The sequence below is a fragment of the Trichogramma pretiosum genome, unplaced genomic scaffold (assembly GCF_000599845.2).
Source record: "Trichogramma pretiosum strain Unisexual culture from Peru unplaced genomic scaffold, Tpre_2.0 scaffold9, whole genome shotgun sequence".
In the NCBI taxonomy this organism is placed as follows: domain Eukaryota; kingdom Metazoa; phylum Arthropoda; class Insecta; order Hymenoptera; family Trichogrammatidae; genus Trichogramma; species Trichogramma pretiosum.
Window position 1 is genome coordinate 472,158 of NW_019641697.1, and position 15,907 is coordinate 488,064.

Here is a 15,907-nt window from a genome sequence, read left to right on the forward strand (position 1 = left end):
ATACAAATAGAAACTTTCGAATACATTTTTATTCATTTCAAAAATGCGTTTTCCCATGTTTAACTTCACTATCTTTGGCATTATTCTAACTTTAATAAAATTCAACCTAGAATATAAAGAAAACTATAATTTTTCCTATAAATAATTTTGAGTCCATAATAAATCACTTTAATCATTCTCAAGCATAATCTAGCTGACAAACTGTCCAAATTTTGCATATTATTTAATATTTTTATTTTTATAGAAGCAACGAATAAAGGAATTATTTGACTTGGCTGTTCAACGCCAGACAAAAGAAATGACAGACAATATAATGGGTCATGGAATCGATAACCATCTAATGGGTTTGCGATATGCTGCTGTAGAAGCTGGAGAGCCCGTACCTGAAATATTTAATGATGAAGCCTACAAGATAACTCAGCACTTTTCGCTTTCAACTTCACAGGTTGGTAACGCGTTAAATATCAATTCATTCGAAAAAACTGCATATTTCTTTCTTATTGTAGATAACAACAAAAAATGATATGATCGGAGGTTACGGTCCAGTCGTTCCGGATGGATACGGTTGTGGTTACAACGTGAGGAAAAATGGATTCATTTTCTCGTGCTCGGCTTTCCACAGCGATGACAAAACTAGCGCTTTAAAATTTGCCAAAACTCTTAACCAGAGCTTAATTGACATGGCTTCAATGTTAAAGTATTCCAAGCAAATAGCCCAATGAATACCCTAATATCAATATAAATTGATGATCGTAAATAGATAAAATCTTAGAATGCCCAGGTGCTTCTATTAAATATATGTGGTAAAAATATTTTATGAATTTTAGTTGAAATTAAGTTGCAAGAGCTCATAAGTATTCAAAACATTCCAATTACTCACTGAGATACGTAGTTTAAGGAAGACATCTTTGTATGATTTTTAGTGGAGTGTGATTCGATTTTAAGACACGCAAGGAAATGTCTGAATACAAAAAAGAAAAAAACATTTCCTCTCAAATTATAGGAAAATATGTAACAAACAACAAAATTCAATGAGTATTTGGAATGTGTGAATTAAAAGAAGTGCATGAAAGAGGTGAGAAAAAATCCTAGTAAAAAAGTAGTAAACAATTCATTTCAAGGCCCTTTAAGCTCTTAGCAGATACTAACAATTGTTTAAATTACTCTTTTGATTATGATTTTGTTATTTTTTGCAATCTTAAAAGTTCAAGAGTCTTAAAATAACTATTATCGCGCGTAATACTCAACAAAAGTCAATTTTTTGAAATTAAACTAGTAAAAAATGCTATTCACGGCAAGAACCAAGGAAAAAATAATACTGAAATCTTTTATAAAAATCTATCAGAAAAGTCGGTAAAAATAAATCGTTTCAGTGAAGGTTTTTTCTCAACTTCTTATTCTCACTTTTTTATTTGAAAAGATACGTGCTGGTAAACGTTGATTGTTAAATAATATGCATCATAGATATATAAACATATATAAATGTGATTACAAGAAGATAGAGTTAAAGTTGAGCTTTAATGTTGCAGAACAAATATTTTATCTCTAGAAAGCCATAATTAATGGTAAGTTATGACGATTGATATAGTTTTGAATTAAACATGTACGCAAAGTCTATGGATCAACTGATAAGTAAACTTGATTGATAATTATGAAATACTACGCTAAAACTAAAAGTACAATATGTCATAAAAGTTGTAATTAACTGGCGCTATTGAAAGTATATGAATAGAAAGTGACTAACTTGAAAGTATTAATTTTTGAATAGTATAAATAATAGGAAAAATAATTAGTTGATATTATAATAATATAATCGACAAAAAATATAAGTCCTATTAAAATGGTCCTATTAAATGTACAGTATAATAGGCTCTCTGCAATTGATATATTTAAGCTACGTTACTTACGTGTTACAAAATAACATCGAAAACTATACGACCCATTTTAATTTGATTAGATATTTTGAGCACATGTCTAACTAAAATGGCGTGTTCGCATAATGAAAAAAATTTGCAAATTATGCGTGGCAACGATCACGATGCATGCCGTAATTTTATAATGGATTACCCAGCAATATCAACAAAAAGAATGCCGATTTGGCGGCAAAAAAACTCAAATATATCTATCGATTAATTATTTTCGTGTTCATGCAAACAATAATAACATGGATTAATTTGGACGCCGAATACATACCTAAAAATTAATAACATAATATAACAGCTAATGGGAAGTGAAAGTAATTTGGCTTTGTGTGAAAATACTATCCTCGACTATGTCACTGTTATAAAGAAATCGAATTTCTATGAATGTTACTAAAAGAATGGAAAAATTTGAAACATCACTAATATTTATTTTTAATATTGTTACGTGGGCATGCCGTAAGCATAACATTACACATATCACAAAAAGTAAGTGAATATAAGAAAAGTACAAAATCATAGTTCTTTTAAATATTTTCAATAAACTCATGTGAAAATTAAAGTACCTGACCTACGCCAGTTCATCACAATGAATATGGCCAAATAAAATTTAATAAATGTTACTTGAAGCTATTTTGTGATTAGAAGCATATTGTCATAAGCTAAATAAAATCGAATTATCTTTATTTATTGCAAAATTTAGAAAAATTCTTATTTGATCAATTTAGAGAAAAATATAGTTTCAATAACTTCATTGCAAAAAAAGATAATTTAACTATGCATATATTTCCAACTAATTTATAGAGCTTTGATTAAAAAAGGTAGGAAGTGATTAAATTTATAAAAAATTCATAACTGTCGATAATTTTAACGTTATTGGTAAATTCAAGCTTATTATATTATTTTGAGTGGAATAGGTACAAATTATCAGAGTTTAAAATGAAACTTCTCTGGTTTATTTCGTGCCTATATAAATTATGTTATCCGAATAAATATTCACTCAAGACAAAAATTATTTTCTTCCTTAAAGAATATTTTAAATTAATGGAATATTTGAATATTTTTAGTAAACGCCAAGAATATCATATTCATATCATGAATTAGGGAATGCTCGTAATATCATTAAAAGCGTTCGTAAAAATAAACGAAAATAATCTTAGTATGTATACGAATGAAAGTAATAAAATTTAGTTGATAACAGAAAAATTTTGTTGGATGTTATAAAAATATAGAAGTATTTATGTAAAAATGTTGGTGAATAAAAATAAATTTAACAATGTATTCATTTTTCGTCATTATTACACTTTATATTATCTTTATTTAAGTATAATTCTAGGTAATTATATACCCTATCTCCTAGCTACGTGGAAGTTAAAACAATTTTTTCTGCCACGAGTTCGAACATTTTAATTAATAGTTTACTTTCTAATAATTTCGGTTTGATTACAGTTTTTTTCTAATTTTTTTTTGTGTGGAGAATCCCTATTAATTTTTACCCTACATTGTCTCACGTCGAATGCTCTTATAGTTTTGGCGTGTTCGCGCGTTCGTTCGCATTCCGCTTCATTTGATCTAAACTATTTAAAAAAATCTTAAAAAGTTACTTTTTGAGATATTTAACTTTTAATTTTTCCCGGCGAATTTTCAGTGAAAATGGAAAAAATCTGACCCTTCTATCGGAAAGCTGAGGTAATTTTTCATCGAAATCATATGTCATTGCAGATTAAAGTCAAGGATTTTTGAACAAAGGATACCACCACTTTAAGATTTTTGAAAAAATATAAAATTCGCGAATTTTTTGTGATGGTCACAAATTATATTTTAATGAGATTTTGATGACCAATAATACATGTCTTGAAAAAAAGAAGAAGAAATTGGAGAAGATATAGTTCATTTACAAAAAAAAGCTTCTTTTTCACTACTGGTAACTTTTTTCGGATCCTATGGCACCTAGAATAAAAATAAAAATATCCCAAAGTTGAATGCTTTTTCTAGGAAAGTACGTTGGAGTTTAGCCTAAAATGAAAATTGTGAAAATGACAGCTTTCCAAAAAAAAATCGATTTTTTTTTAGTTGAAAAATTTCACCGTAAATTATTCATAAAAATTTACGTAATAAACCAATCAAATACAGATGAGTGCTTCCCTTATTAACCTTCAATCACAACTTCAGCTCAATCCATTCTGTACTTTCTGAAGATTATTTTCTGTTATAGTCTCGAAAAATGTTGTTTCGAGAAAAACACCTTAAAAGTTTTTTTTGCCCATTTGGCGATCGTTTAAGGAGGCTCTACACACAATACAAAAGATCATCCAACAAAATAAAACTTAGATCAATCGATTTATTAGATCTTCAAAATGAGATTTCAAAAAAAAAACATGTGGTTAACGATCAAACTTTCGAGATAAACAAATTTGGAAATGGTGATTTTAACACGGGCTCTTATGGGCCGCGGTCTTTTTTTGTTTATAAATAACTAGCGACCCCGTCGTGGCTTCGCCCACGTTCAATTTTTTCAACAAATTCGACTGTTTAAAAGATCTTAAGCAGGCCACGTCAAGTGCGTAGTAGGAAATGTATAAGTTGAGTCCACACACTTGTAAAACTCGAATAGCGTAATAACACATGTACACATCAAATACAATGTATTCCGATTCACCGCGTGTAAAAAAAAACTGTTTTCGGTCTTTTTTATAACCATTAACCGAGACAGGAGCGAGCGAGAGCGCGAAGTGGTAAAATACGAAAAAAATTCTGAACTCAAAAATAAATAAGCAAATAACGGTTTTAATATGATAGAAACCTGCGCAGTGGTATAATGTATACGTGGTAAAAATTTCAAGCCGATTGGACAAATAGTTTTTGAGATCATAAAGGACAAACAGACACCAACTTCGCTTTATATATATAGATTTAAAAGATCAACCATCTTAATAAAAAATATATTTTCTGAAAGAGAAAGTTCCAAGCTTTCTATTGGTATGTTAAAAATTACCCCTTAACGAACTAACTAATGAGTAATTAAACAAAATGTGCGTAAAATCATTGATTTCGAATAGTTCGAGCGGTTGTCCGCCTAAGGCGAGAAAGAAACAGGCAGATGCCTCGCTATACTATTGTTATGATTGGTGTAGAGCCTCCTTAAAGTGGTGTGGGAAAATTAAAAATAAAAAACATCTTAAAATTATCTTACTCTTTAATACCAATTTGGCATCATTCTAGTCATCCACAGGAAGCTTTTTATAAAAAAAAATAATAATTATTACACTGTATTTTGAAAATATTAGAGTGGTGTTATCCCTTAATCGTTTAATCAGTTGTCATTGTTTTTTAAGTGAAAATACCCGAGCATTGTTCTTTAGTTTTTTAGTGCAAATAATCGACAATGAAAACCTCTTGGGGCTTGGACCATCCTCCAATGGTTTCCAAAGCTACTTTTGAACTTGAACTTGAATATAGTTTTATTGGCAACACAAAGAAATTTGTACATAGCCACGTATAATACTTTTGAACTAAATCTACAGTACTGATGCTGCTACCTGGTGGTTCTAAGATGTAATGATAGTCTGTCAATTCACATCCAAGGAGAGCTGCATGCGCCTCTTGATGTAGAATGTTTACACCTATATGTATATTTATATACATACATAGATATAAGTATCACATAAGTAATAGTTCGTAGTTGATGCCCGCATTATGTATAATAAGTATACCTACGTTAACTATGTAGAGTAGTGGAAGTCGAAAGATAAATAATACTCAAAGTTCTATAGATAGTGAGAACTCATTAATTGTCTGTTCATTGATTGAATTTGTACTCGGTGTTTACACTTTTTTCATCTGTCATAATACTACGATTATAGGTTAGTAATGGTGAACATAAACAATCAATGACAGATAGCTATTTGTGCCTATGACGTATTAGATTACGCATATAATAAAATTATAACACAGATCGACAAATTTTAGCCTTGAACATGCATGAATCTTATCAACTTTTATAAATTAAAAAAGTAAGTTAATTCTTATACTTGTTTTCACATTTTTTATTGAAAATTCACTCCCAATCTACAGTTATATTTTGAAGCTGTACTTTGTGTCTTGATAATAGAAACAATATAAAAAATAGCTTTTTTCCTTAATACATAGCAGAATCATAAATATTACCCTTGTATCTATTGCATTAAAAATTTTACATTTTATATTTTGAACGTGTAAAGATGAAAATAAAATAACTCTCTATGTATTTTATTTTATAGATCTAATGAAAAATGAGCTCTCAACATTATCTCAAGTCATCATCAGGAGAAATTGAACATACAAATTTTTTATCAGAAGATATTGGTGCATTATACTTATCAGATGATTATTCAGATGTTACCCTTATTGTCAATGGTCAAAGATTTAATGGTCATAAAGTAATTCTTGCTGCTAGAAGTCAATATTTTAGAGCATTACTTTATGGTGGCTTGAGAGAAACTACTCAAAGTGAAATAATTTTAAAAGAAACTACACTTCCTGCATTTAAAGGTCTCTTTAAGTATATCTATACTGGTCATATGTCATTGTCAAATCATCAAGAAGAGGTATTGTTTTTTATTTAGTAAAAATAATAAGTTAAAGTACATTGCTAATTATTTTCTTTCAGGTTATTTTAGATATTTTGGGATTAGCTCATCAATACAATTTTATAGAATTAGAAGCAGCAATTTCAGATTACTTGAAAGAAATTCTTAACACAAAAAATGTTTGTACAATATTTGATGCTGCTCGTTTGTATAATCTAGAATTTTTGATCAAGGTATTTTACAAAAATGATGTTCATTAATGAGAAATAACTTTTATTTTTGACAAATTGAATTATTTTTCAGTTTTGTTATGAATTTATGGATAAACATGCAATGGAGATTATGGAACACGAAAGCTTTTTGCAACTAAGTTCAAGTGCACTAAAAGATCTATTGACTAGAGATTCTTTTTATGCCTCTGAAATAAATATATTTTTGTCTGTACATTCTTGGGTGAAAGCTAATCCTCATGTAAAGGCTGATGATATTTTAAGTAAGTAGTTACAATATAATAAGAAAAAATTGTTAATAATTAAACCGAGTTATAACTTTGAATAATTTTTTTAGGTCAAGTAAGATTAAGTTTAATATCTATATCTGACTTACTATCTGTAGTCAGACCAACTGGCTTAATATCCCCTGATGCAATCTTAGATGCAATTGCTATTAATACACAAACACGAAATCTCCACCTGCGGCATAGAGGATTTTTGTTATTAGATGAAAATGTAGTACATCCTCGTTATGGAGCACAGGTTTTGCAAGGAGAAATGCGTAGTTATTTATTAAACGGGGATATAGAAAATTATGATATTGAAAAAGGGTAATTTACTTTACATTAGTGTGTACATTTTTATGGAATATAGATAATGCTATAAACAATTACTTTTTATGTAATAGATATACAAGACACACCATTACAGATAATTTGGAAAATTGTATACTCATTAAACTAGGAAATCAATGCATAATCAATCATATGAAAATGTTGTTGTGGGACCGTGATGAAAGATCATATTCATACTACATTGAAGTATTTATAAAAATAATTCTTTTACAACTATTTCAAAATATTTGAATTAACACCAAATGTAATTACTTAGGTTTCAATGGATGAAAAAGATTGGGTGAAAGTTATTGATCACTCCCAATATTTTTGTAGAAGTTGGCAATATCTATATTTCAAGCCACAAGTTGTTTTATACATTCGTATTGTTGGTACGAACAATACTGTGAATAAGGTAGTATCAACCAGTTTTTCTATTACAAAAATGATTATATAATTTCTGATTCAAATTTTATGATAGGTTTTTCATCTTGTTAATTTTGAAGCATACTATATCCATCACAATGAAAAATTAGTCAATGGGTTCATTGCACCAACAAATAATATCGCTACCATTGAGCGTAGCGCTTGTGTAACTGAGGGTGTCAGCAGGTATTTTTTTCATATATTTTTGTACATAATCATTTTTTTTCAAACATAGTAAAAATGAAAATAAAAAAAACGATCATAAATCAATAAAATTAGAATGTCATGTCACTAGAATAAGATTTGAATAAAATTATTTTAATTTATCATTCTTTATAGATCCCGTAATACATTATTGAATGGTGACTTTCAAACTTATGACTGGGACCGTGGTTATACTTGTCACCAACTAAATTCTGGTTGTATTCAAGTTCAACTGGGTCAACCTTACATGATAGATTCAATGAGGTACTTTACTTATTTATTTCTTTGCAATGAATCAAATATTAATGGCTCGTTCTCTTATTCAATCTAGATTACTTCTATGGGACTTAGACAATAGGTCTTATTGTTATTATATTCAAGTTTCTGGTAACTCTAAAACTTGGGAAACCATTGTGGATAATTCAAAAGAATTACGTCAATCTTGGCAAACTTTAAGGTTTAGTCCTCGACCGGTAGTTTTCATTCGAATAGTTGGAACTCATAATACTGCTAATGAGGTAAGAATTTTTTTCGAAGAGTATCCATATAAAAAATTCCACTCAATTTAAATCAATCAACACTAAATTTTATTTATTTTTGGTTTTTTACCTATGTTATAATATACATATTTAAAATAAATATAATTTATTTTAGGTTTTTCACTGTGTGCATTTTGAGTGTCCTGCACAAATAAGTGAAGTTAAATCACCGGGTTCCCAAAAAACTAAGGAAGCGATTCGAGACACAGAAGATTTGACTGTTAATCATCAAGTACCTCAACCATCATTATCAGAAGCTTCTAATGAAGCTGTTAATCCTGATCGTGAAAATGATAGATCCATTGAAAATTTGGATTGTAGTTTAGAAGAAGGCTCGCCGTAGCTTCCTACATTTTGTTTACTTAAAAATAGAAAAACGTTGAAAATAACATTCTACATTTTTCTTCTTTGATACCAAAATTGAAATTTTTCATAAATTTATTGGTTAAATTAAATTAAATTGATACAAACGATGATGCCTTCGATATATAGCTATTTAACTCTGAACAATATAGATAGACAGAGCGCGGTATATCCTGTAGGCAAAATAACCCAAGATATCATAAATTCGCGTATGTTATCTAATGTATATGTAATTTATCTGGGTATTACATAAATGTAATACCCAGCATTTCGGTAATGGGTTATTTTGGTCATCAAATAGACACCTTTATAAATAAAATTCCTCGTAGTATATATAGTATTATCAAAGGTATTTATTTTGCAACGTTATAATTGCTTTCAATACTTAATAAATTTCTTTACACTTATAAGATAACGATGATTTAAAGTGTACTAATTGTATGTACCCAAAAATCATCGTTCAATAGAAAAGTTTGATACCGAACCAAAAACGTTTATTTACGTTAATTTCTAAAAAGCCAATTTGGTATAAGCCCACTTTTTGTCATTGCTACAATCAAAAATTTTGCCATTTAACTTCTATAAAATTTTGCCCATTCGTCTATAATAGTAAAGGCAAAAATTATGTTATTATGTCCTGGCAATACATGCACTTGCTATCGATGTTTAGCGAATTAATCCTTTTTCTATTTTTACCAAATAATTATTTAAAGAGCTTCATAAGTACCTTGAATAAAATATAATAAAGTTAACAACGAAGCTGTTTAAAAAAATATTTCGTGAAGTTCTCTAAACTATATTTTACAAAATCTATTCACACCCTGGCATGGGCATCATTTTAATCATTATTGTCTAACAAAAATTGACGATTTGGGTTATAATAATAAACCTTTTTACGTATTGTTATTATGTAATAAAATAATTGTTAAAATTTTGAAGTTAATTTTTTATACTAGTTATTACCGTAAAGATATTTCAAACTTGTAAATTTTTTTTTATTATTACACGTCAACAATTCGAAATTAAAAGTCGATTGTGTCTTGTAACCGTTATTAACTTTAAGTGTTCTCATGTCTTTAGTAATCATATTACCAATTGTTAAAAATCATGTAGGACATTTTTGTAAAAAGTCTGTTGTAGCTTTTATAGATACTATTTATGTAAGTATGCTTATTAAAATTGGAGAAAACAATACACTAACTTAAAAAAAACATTCATCGTTCAATAGATATTATACCTTTAAATCTGTAAAGACGAAATTCGTAATTTTTTTAAAAATGTTCAATGAATCGAATTGAAAATCATTAATCATTCACTGAGTATTATACCTAAATCCAAGTAACATTTATCAATTCAGTGCAGTATTGCAATGTCTTGGAATAATAAATGTCTTTTCAACGTTCATTTTTTATCTAATGGTTTCGATAAAATCAGACCAAAATATCGGCTCTGAATTGACTGAAAATCAAATATGTCTTTTAAATTCAAAATACCTTTTATTCAAATGATTTGCAAAAAATGTGAACAAGAGATGAGAGGATTTGAATATTTCATCAGCAGTTAGACGTCAAAATAATTTCTTCACTAGACGAGCAAGACATTCCGAGCATAATGATAATTCTAAATTTAGTTCGTCTTTGACCAGAAGAAAATCTTTCTTTTCTCATTTACAAAGCTCATGCATGATGTTTGAACATTTTTCTAAAAATACTTTTTGATATAAAAAAAGCTAGCGATACTTTAAAAAAATTATTAAAGTCAAAAGATGCGAATCGTCTACTTGTCGACCACCGTATTGAGCCGCCAATGAACCTGAGTTTTGAAACCATGATAAATGAAAATACGGGTCTAAAAATGCATAAGGAACTTATTTTTGATCTCTAAATTGGATAAAAATTTTTGAATTAAATTAATCAAAGATTATTGCAGGTGATCAAAAACTGAAGCTACGAATTTCGCGCCAAAAATACATATTTATTACTACTTATTTAATTAATATCGTTGGGTCGCTGAAAATTAGGGGGTAGTCGGAAACTGGCATATTCCTTGAAAAAGCTTCCTTGCTGCACTGATCTAATAGAGCTCATTCTTATGTAAAGTACAGATGTTCCCATGAAGAAATGTCAAAAATTTATATAAATCTCGAGTGCATCATTCTAGGTTTCTTTTTTTATGCATAAATGAGTTCGATGCTACATGAGATTTCATTTGGACAGACTTGGATTTCTTTAGTGAAAACAAATGAGTTGATTGGAAACATGCAGATATATATGATTATATATTACAAATTATTCTCTTTTTTTTGTTTGTCTACAATTCAACAAAATCATCACGTATAGTCAAATGAGAAAGTTTTTTATAATATAAGTTGAGGGGAAATGAAATAGGTACTACTGACCCGTGACTCGTGAGCCTTCGTCATGTCACAAATCACGATTCACTTATTTTTAGTGCGATGGCAGCACTGTTTCTCACTTGCCATTGGTTTATAAAAGCGATCACATCACAACGACAATATACCTTCAAGAGCTTGAACCGAAAGTCAGTCGTGAGTCAAGATATAAGAGGCAACAAAAAGAAGGAACAAACTCTGACTTGCGCTCTTATAATCGTCACTCAAAGGTGAGATCTATGAATTGCCCAACACGAACTCAATCGCCCACTGCACCCAAGAAACTGCATTATAATTGTCACTACAATTATAACAATTGTTACTTTTTTCTCAATCAACTGTTTTTTTTTTTCAATATCATGATGATCGCCCATCTGGCATCTGGTATATATTGACTAAAAAAACAGTGACAGATACTTTTATGAAACGTAACGTCAGTTGTGATGATGCTCTATGCATTAGCTGGCAATGCCACTTTCCTGTTAGCCTGGTTCAAGTGTGTTAACGTTTCGGAATTAAATTATTTTGCTTGACTGATGTGTAATTAATGTCCAATGAATTAATTTTGTGCGTGACTAAAGTGAAAAACATACTTTCGTTTTATATTTCATTTTATTACTCTTTCTCAGCTCATACATATTAATTTTTGTCAACTATATCCAGCTAGCCTCAAATAATTTTCCGAGGCTGCACTTATAATGTTTAATCAAACATTTGACCTTGTACTCATCGCTCTATATTTTTTCATAACCGTGAGTTAATTGAATTAAGTCAATTTGTCGTTAAAAAAATTAACAATAGCTCAAAACCTATGGTTCAGCTCATTTTTTTTTCTTTAATGCTCCATTTCTCATGCATTTAGTTCTGTGAATCAACTCTTTTTCATAAATTTTCTTTATCTTTTTTTCAACGTCTAAGCATTGATTACACCTAAAATTTAAATGAATCGAACCATCAAGTTTTTGGCACCTGCCTATCTAGCCACAATTTCTTCTTGTCTGAAGGTTTATACACTGGCAACACACCATCGCCAACTTAATGTAGGCTACATTTATTTATTTTGTCATTTAGAGATTTAATTGTTTCTTTGCATTATAAATTTTTTATACTTTCACAAATGTCATCAAAACACTGTAAAATTGTATTTTTTGATTTATAGATTATTGCTAAAGCTGGCTCACTCGCAGCTAATCCTTCTTCTACAACTTGTGCAAAATATTCCAATATAGATGAATTTGCTTGGAAAATAGGTGTACCTGATTCGAGTGCTATGACAGATAAAGTAGATATAGCAACAGACCTTCAAAAAATGCGAATCAGTGATAATTGCAATGAAAATGTAAATAAAGTTGAAGTTGATCAACACCATAGTCAGCAGTCAGAAATTGAATTTAAAGATTTATCAGACAAAGAAAGATACACAAAAATGAGAAAGTGGAGGAAAATTGGTGGAGGTGATATATCTTACTAATTTTTATTACATTATATTAAAGTTTCAATGATATATTTTTAAACAAACATTCTGAAAATAAATGTATTACAGATAAAACTAATGTGGACACTGAAAAAGAATTTGTGTTTAAAATACTTTCATTTAATATATTAGCTCAAGATTTATTAGAAACTCATAGATATTTGTATAAATATCATGACCCCAGAACTTTACCTTGGACAGTAAGAAAGCCACTTTTGATACAAGAAATTTTGGACTCTGAAGCACATGTAATGAATTTTCAAAAAAAGTCAGTATTTTGAAGTTGATATAATATGCTTAAATTGAATTTAATTTTTATAGATTGTTTGCCTTCAAGAAATGCAAGAAGAGCACTTACAAGAATTTTTGATTCCATTCCAACAAAATGGTTTTACACATTTATATAAAAAGCGCACAAATGACAAAAAAGATGGCTTACTTTTAATGTACAAACAAGATCTATTTAATTTACTAGACTATTCAAAAGTTGAATTATATCAAAAAAACATAGAACTTTTGAGCAGGGATAATGTTGGCTTAATAGCTAAATTCTCGCTAAAAGAAAGTCCTGATACAAAGTTTGTTATAGCAACAACACATTTGTTATATAATCCTCGTCGTAATGATGTGAGACTGGGACAAGTACAACTTTTATTTGCTGAAATAGAAAGAATTGCATTTGTACAGAATTTGCCGTAAGTATTTGAAACTTATTATAAAGTACTATTAAATTTTCTATTCAACATTTCTAAAACAAATTAATAAATTTATTGTTCAATTAGTTCTGGACCACAATACCTTCCAATGTTACTTTCTGGAGATTTTAATTTAGAACCATTTACTGGAGTCTATAAATTCATTACTGAGGGATCCATAGAATTTGCTGGTAAAAATAGAAATTTGGAAGAGTGCAATGAAATGTGTCCATCAAATTGGAGTTTAACAAATTCTTTGATACCACCACATTTATATGTTACTGACGAGTGTCAGCATTTCAAAGTTGTCTCACAAAGACTATCTGGTAAAGGAAGTGGCAGAGTTATGGTGAGTTTTTCAACACATAAGTATAAATATAAAATAATGAAAGAAAAGGAGTATTAATATAAATGTTTTTATTTTTATTTTCTGTCTTAATCACTAGTTAAAAAATACAGAAAATCCTAGAAATGCATATAGTAATGATGCACCTCTTGGAGTACAAGAGCAAAGTTTAGTTAACTTGAATTCAACTACTTACCAGAAGATTGAAATAGCAAATGGTCACTATGCAACCTTTTCATCTGGACTTCTAACTCATCCTTTTCAATTAAAGAGTGTCTACAATCATCAAAATCAAAGTAAAAATAATGGCTTGAATGAAGCTACAACATTTCAAGACAGATGGATAACTGTTGATTACATTTTCTACAGTGATTTAGTACCACTAGAAAAATATACACTACCAACGGTCAACCAATGTTTGAAATATCTTCCAACAATACCAAACAGGGTTGTAGGAAGTGATCATTTAAGTCTTGGGGCAACGTTCAAGTTGCTTAAAAGATAAAATGTTAATTTTGTTCAATAGATTTTGTTTCATGTATTGTAAATATACATTTAAGCTTTATTATTATAAAAAATTCAAGTTTTTGTTTGAAAATTTTTGTAAAAGTACAGAGTCTTTTTTAAATGTGTAAAGGAATATAAATGATATATTTTTAAATAGCATCAATTGGTATTTCTTCAATATGAGCACTTCCTATATCAAGATTTGTATTTCCAGCATCCAAAATACATTTATTATTTAATGATTGTTCTATTGGGCGAGTTTTACAATTATAACGATAGTAACAATCTTCACTATATTTTTGGAAGGTCATTAATAGATAAGGTTCACCTCCATCAGGTCCCACTAAGTAATCACATTTGTACTTTGTACTGCTATCATCATTTTTTAAACAACAAATTAAGTATCTATAATCTGTTGTGAATAACTCGTTGACATTAACAATGTTGTGAATATCAGCCTTATTTCTTAAAATGCCTGTGATAAAAAGATCATCGATCCAAAAATATTTAGAGTGCAATCTACTTTGATGGAGTATTTTATAAGCAGTTTCCATACTAATCCAATAAAGCCATCCTGATAAAAAATAAGGATATGTTTCTGAAGAATATTCATCTTTGCTAACATACCATTTGCTTTCTTTGTCTCTAATAGGAGTCATATGATCTAATACATATCCCATTAAAAAATCTTTTCCATCATTAATTGATGATTTATTTTTTAAAAGTTCCATTGCTTCATATAAGTTGATAACAATATCATCATCCATTTTCATAATATATGAGTAAGTATTGCTACATTTATCAATAGCCCATTGAAGTCCCATCAAATGTTTATAAGTTAAATTTTTGTAGGCTTCGATAAAATTACCTTGAATAACATCTTGAAACTTATCTGCTTCTTTTTTTATAATAGCTTGTGTAATTCCTGTTTTCTTTTGAGCACTTTTATTCAAAGATCCTAGTAAAAAAATTCTTCTAATACCAAGCTGAGTAAGTTGCTTTGCATTATAAGCTGCCCTTAAAGCATTTCGTTTGGTATTATCGCCAGCATAAGAAGTGATTAGCCAAACAAACTTGAAGCGATGGTCAAAGCTTTTGATTGTCTTATAATTTTGGAATGAATATTTACAATGGGTATTAATAATGTATGTGAACTCTTTTAAATCCAGCAACTTTTGCAAGTCACTATCATTTGAAGAGAGTGTATTCAACATATTGCTGGCAGGATTTTGCAAGTTGAGCTGAACTTGATCATGAATTGCAAAGCTGCTCAAAATGATTATCAAAAGAACTAAACAGCACAAAATTGTGAGTAGTGTAAGCATACGCTTGATTGACATATTGAATTATTTCAATTGGTAAATCATAGATAAATCATGCTCCATACAGAAAAGTGAAAAGACGATTAAATTTGCAGTTGTCAAAGTAGAATATCTGTTTTGTGCTTATGCAGATAATAAATCTGATAGAATCGCGATGAAAACAACCAATTTGCATGTCTCTTTACATATGAAGCAATAAAACTTGTTTATGCATGATGGTTATTCTGAACTCTTTACATTCCTATTAATATTTCGTTTCAAACACTTTCCAAGTGTATAAAAACTGCACTACTGGTAATACATTATTATGAACATTTTTAATGTTA

The 15,907-nt window shown here is 29.1% G+C and overlaps 4 protein-coding genes across 4 annotated transcripts in view; 3 read left to right on the forward strand and 1 right to left on the reverse strand.

Moving 5' to 3' along the window:
* The window catches only part of LOC106651602 (vesicular acetylcholine transporter), a 30,180-nt gene extending 27,973 nt beyond the window's left edge, over positions 1-2,207 (forward strand). The window contains exons 11-12 of the mRNA XM_023462289.1: positions 245-445; positions 507-2,207. Coding sequence (XP_023318057.1) covers positions 245-445; positions 507-722 — 417 coding nt within the window. The 3' untranslated portion in view covers positions 723-2,207. The remainder of the gene's footprint in view (positions 1-244; positions 446-506) is intronic.
* A 3,399-nt stretch (positions 2,208-5,606) lies between these two features.
* On the forward strand, positions 5,607-9,252 carry LOC106651374 (BTB/POZ domain-containing protein 9). The gene is made up of 11 exons (XM_014369835.1): positions 5,607-5,932; positions 6,179-6,505; positions 6,568-6,720; positions 6,791-6,980; positions 7,055-7,310; positions 7,388-7,520; positions 7,591-7,728; positions 7,795-7,925; positions 8,079-8,207; positions 8,275-8,461; positions 8,598-9,252. The coding sequence occupies exons 2-11, from the start codon at positions 6,191-6,193 to the stop codon at positions 8,823-8,825; spliced, it is 1,860 nt and encodes a 619-aa protein (XP_014225321.1). The 5' UTR covers positions 5,607-5,932; positions 6,179-6,190; the 3' UTR covers positions 8,826-9,252.
* A 1,358-nt stretch (positions 9,253-10,610) lies between these two features.
* LOC106651460 (protein angel) lies at positions 10,611-14,358 on the forward strand. Its single transcript, XM_023462256.1, has 7 exons — positions 10,611-10,637; positions 11,297-11,467; positions 12,397-12,691; positions 12,781-12,959; positions 13,033-13,406; positions 13,494-13,755; positions 13,853-14,358. The coding sequence occupies exons 1-7, from the start codon at positions 10,611-10,613 to the stop codon at positions 14,255-14,257; spliced, it is 1,713 nt and encodes a 570-aa protein (XP_023318024.1). The 3' UTR covers positions 14,258-14,358.
* A 50-nt stretch (positions 14,359-14,408) lies between these two features.
* LOC106651300 (beta-1,3-galactosyltransferase 1) lies at positions 14,409-15,859 on the reverse strand. The gene has a single exon (XM_014369739.2). The coding sequence runs from the start codon at positions 15,597-15,599 to the stop codon at positions 14,409-14,411; it is 1,191 nt and encodes a 396-aa protein (XP_014225225.1). The 5' UTR covers positions 15,600-15,859.
* Between the last annotated feature and the right edge of the window lie 48 nt (positions 15,860-15,907).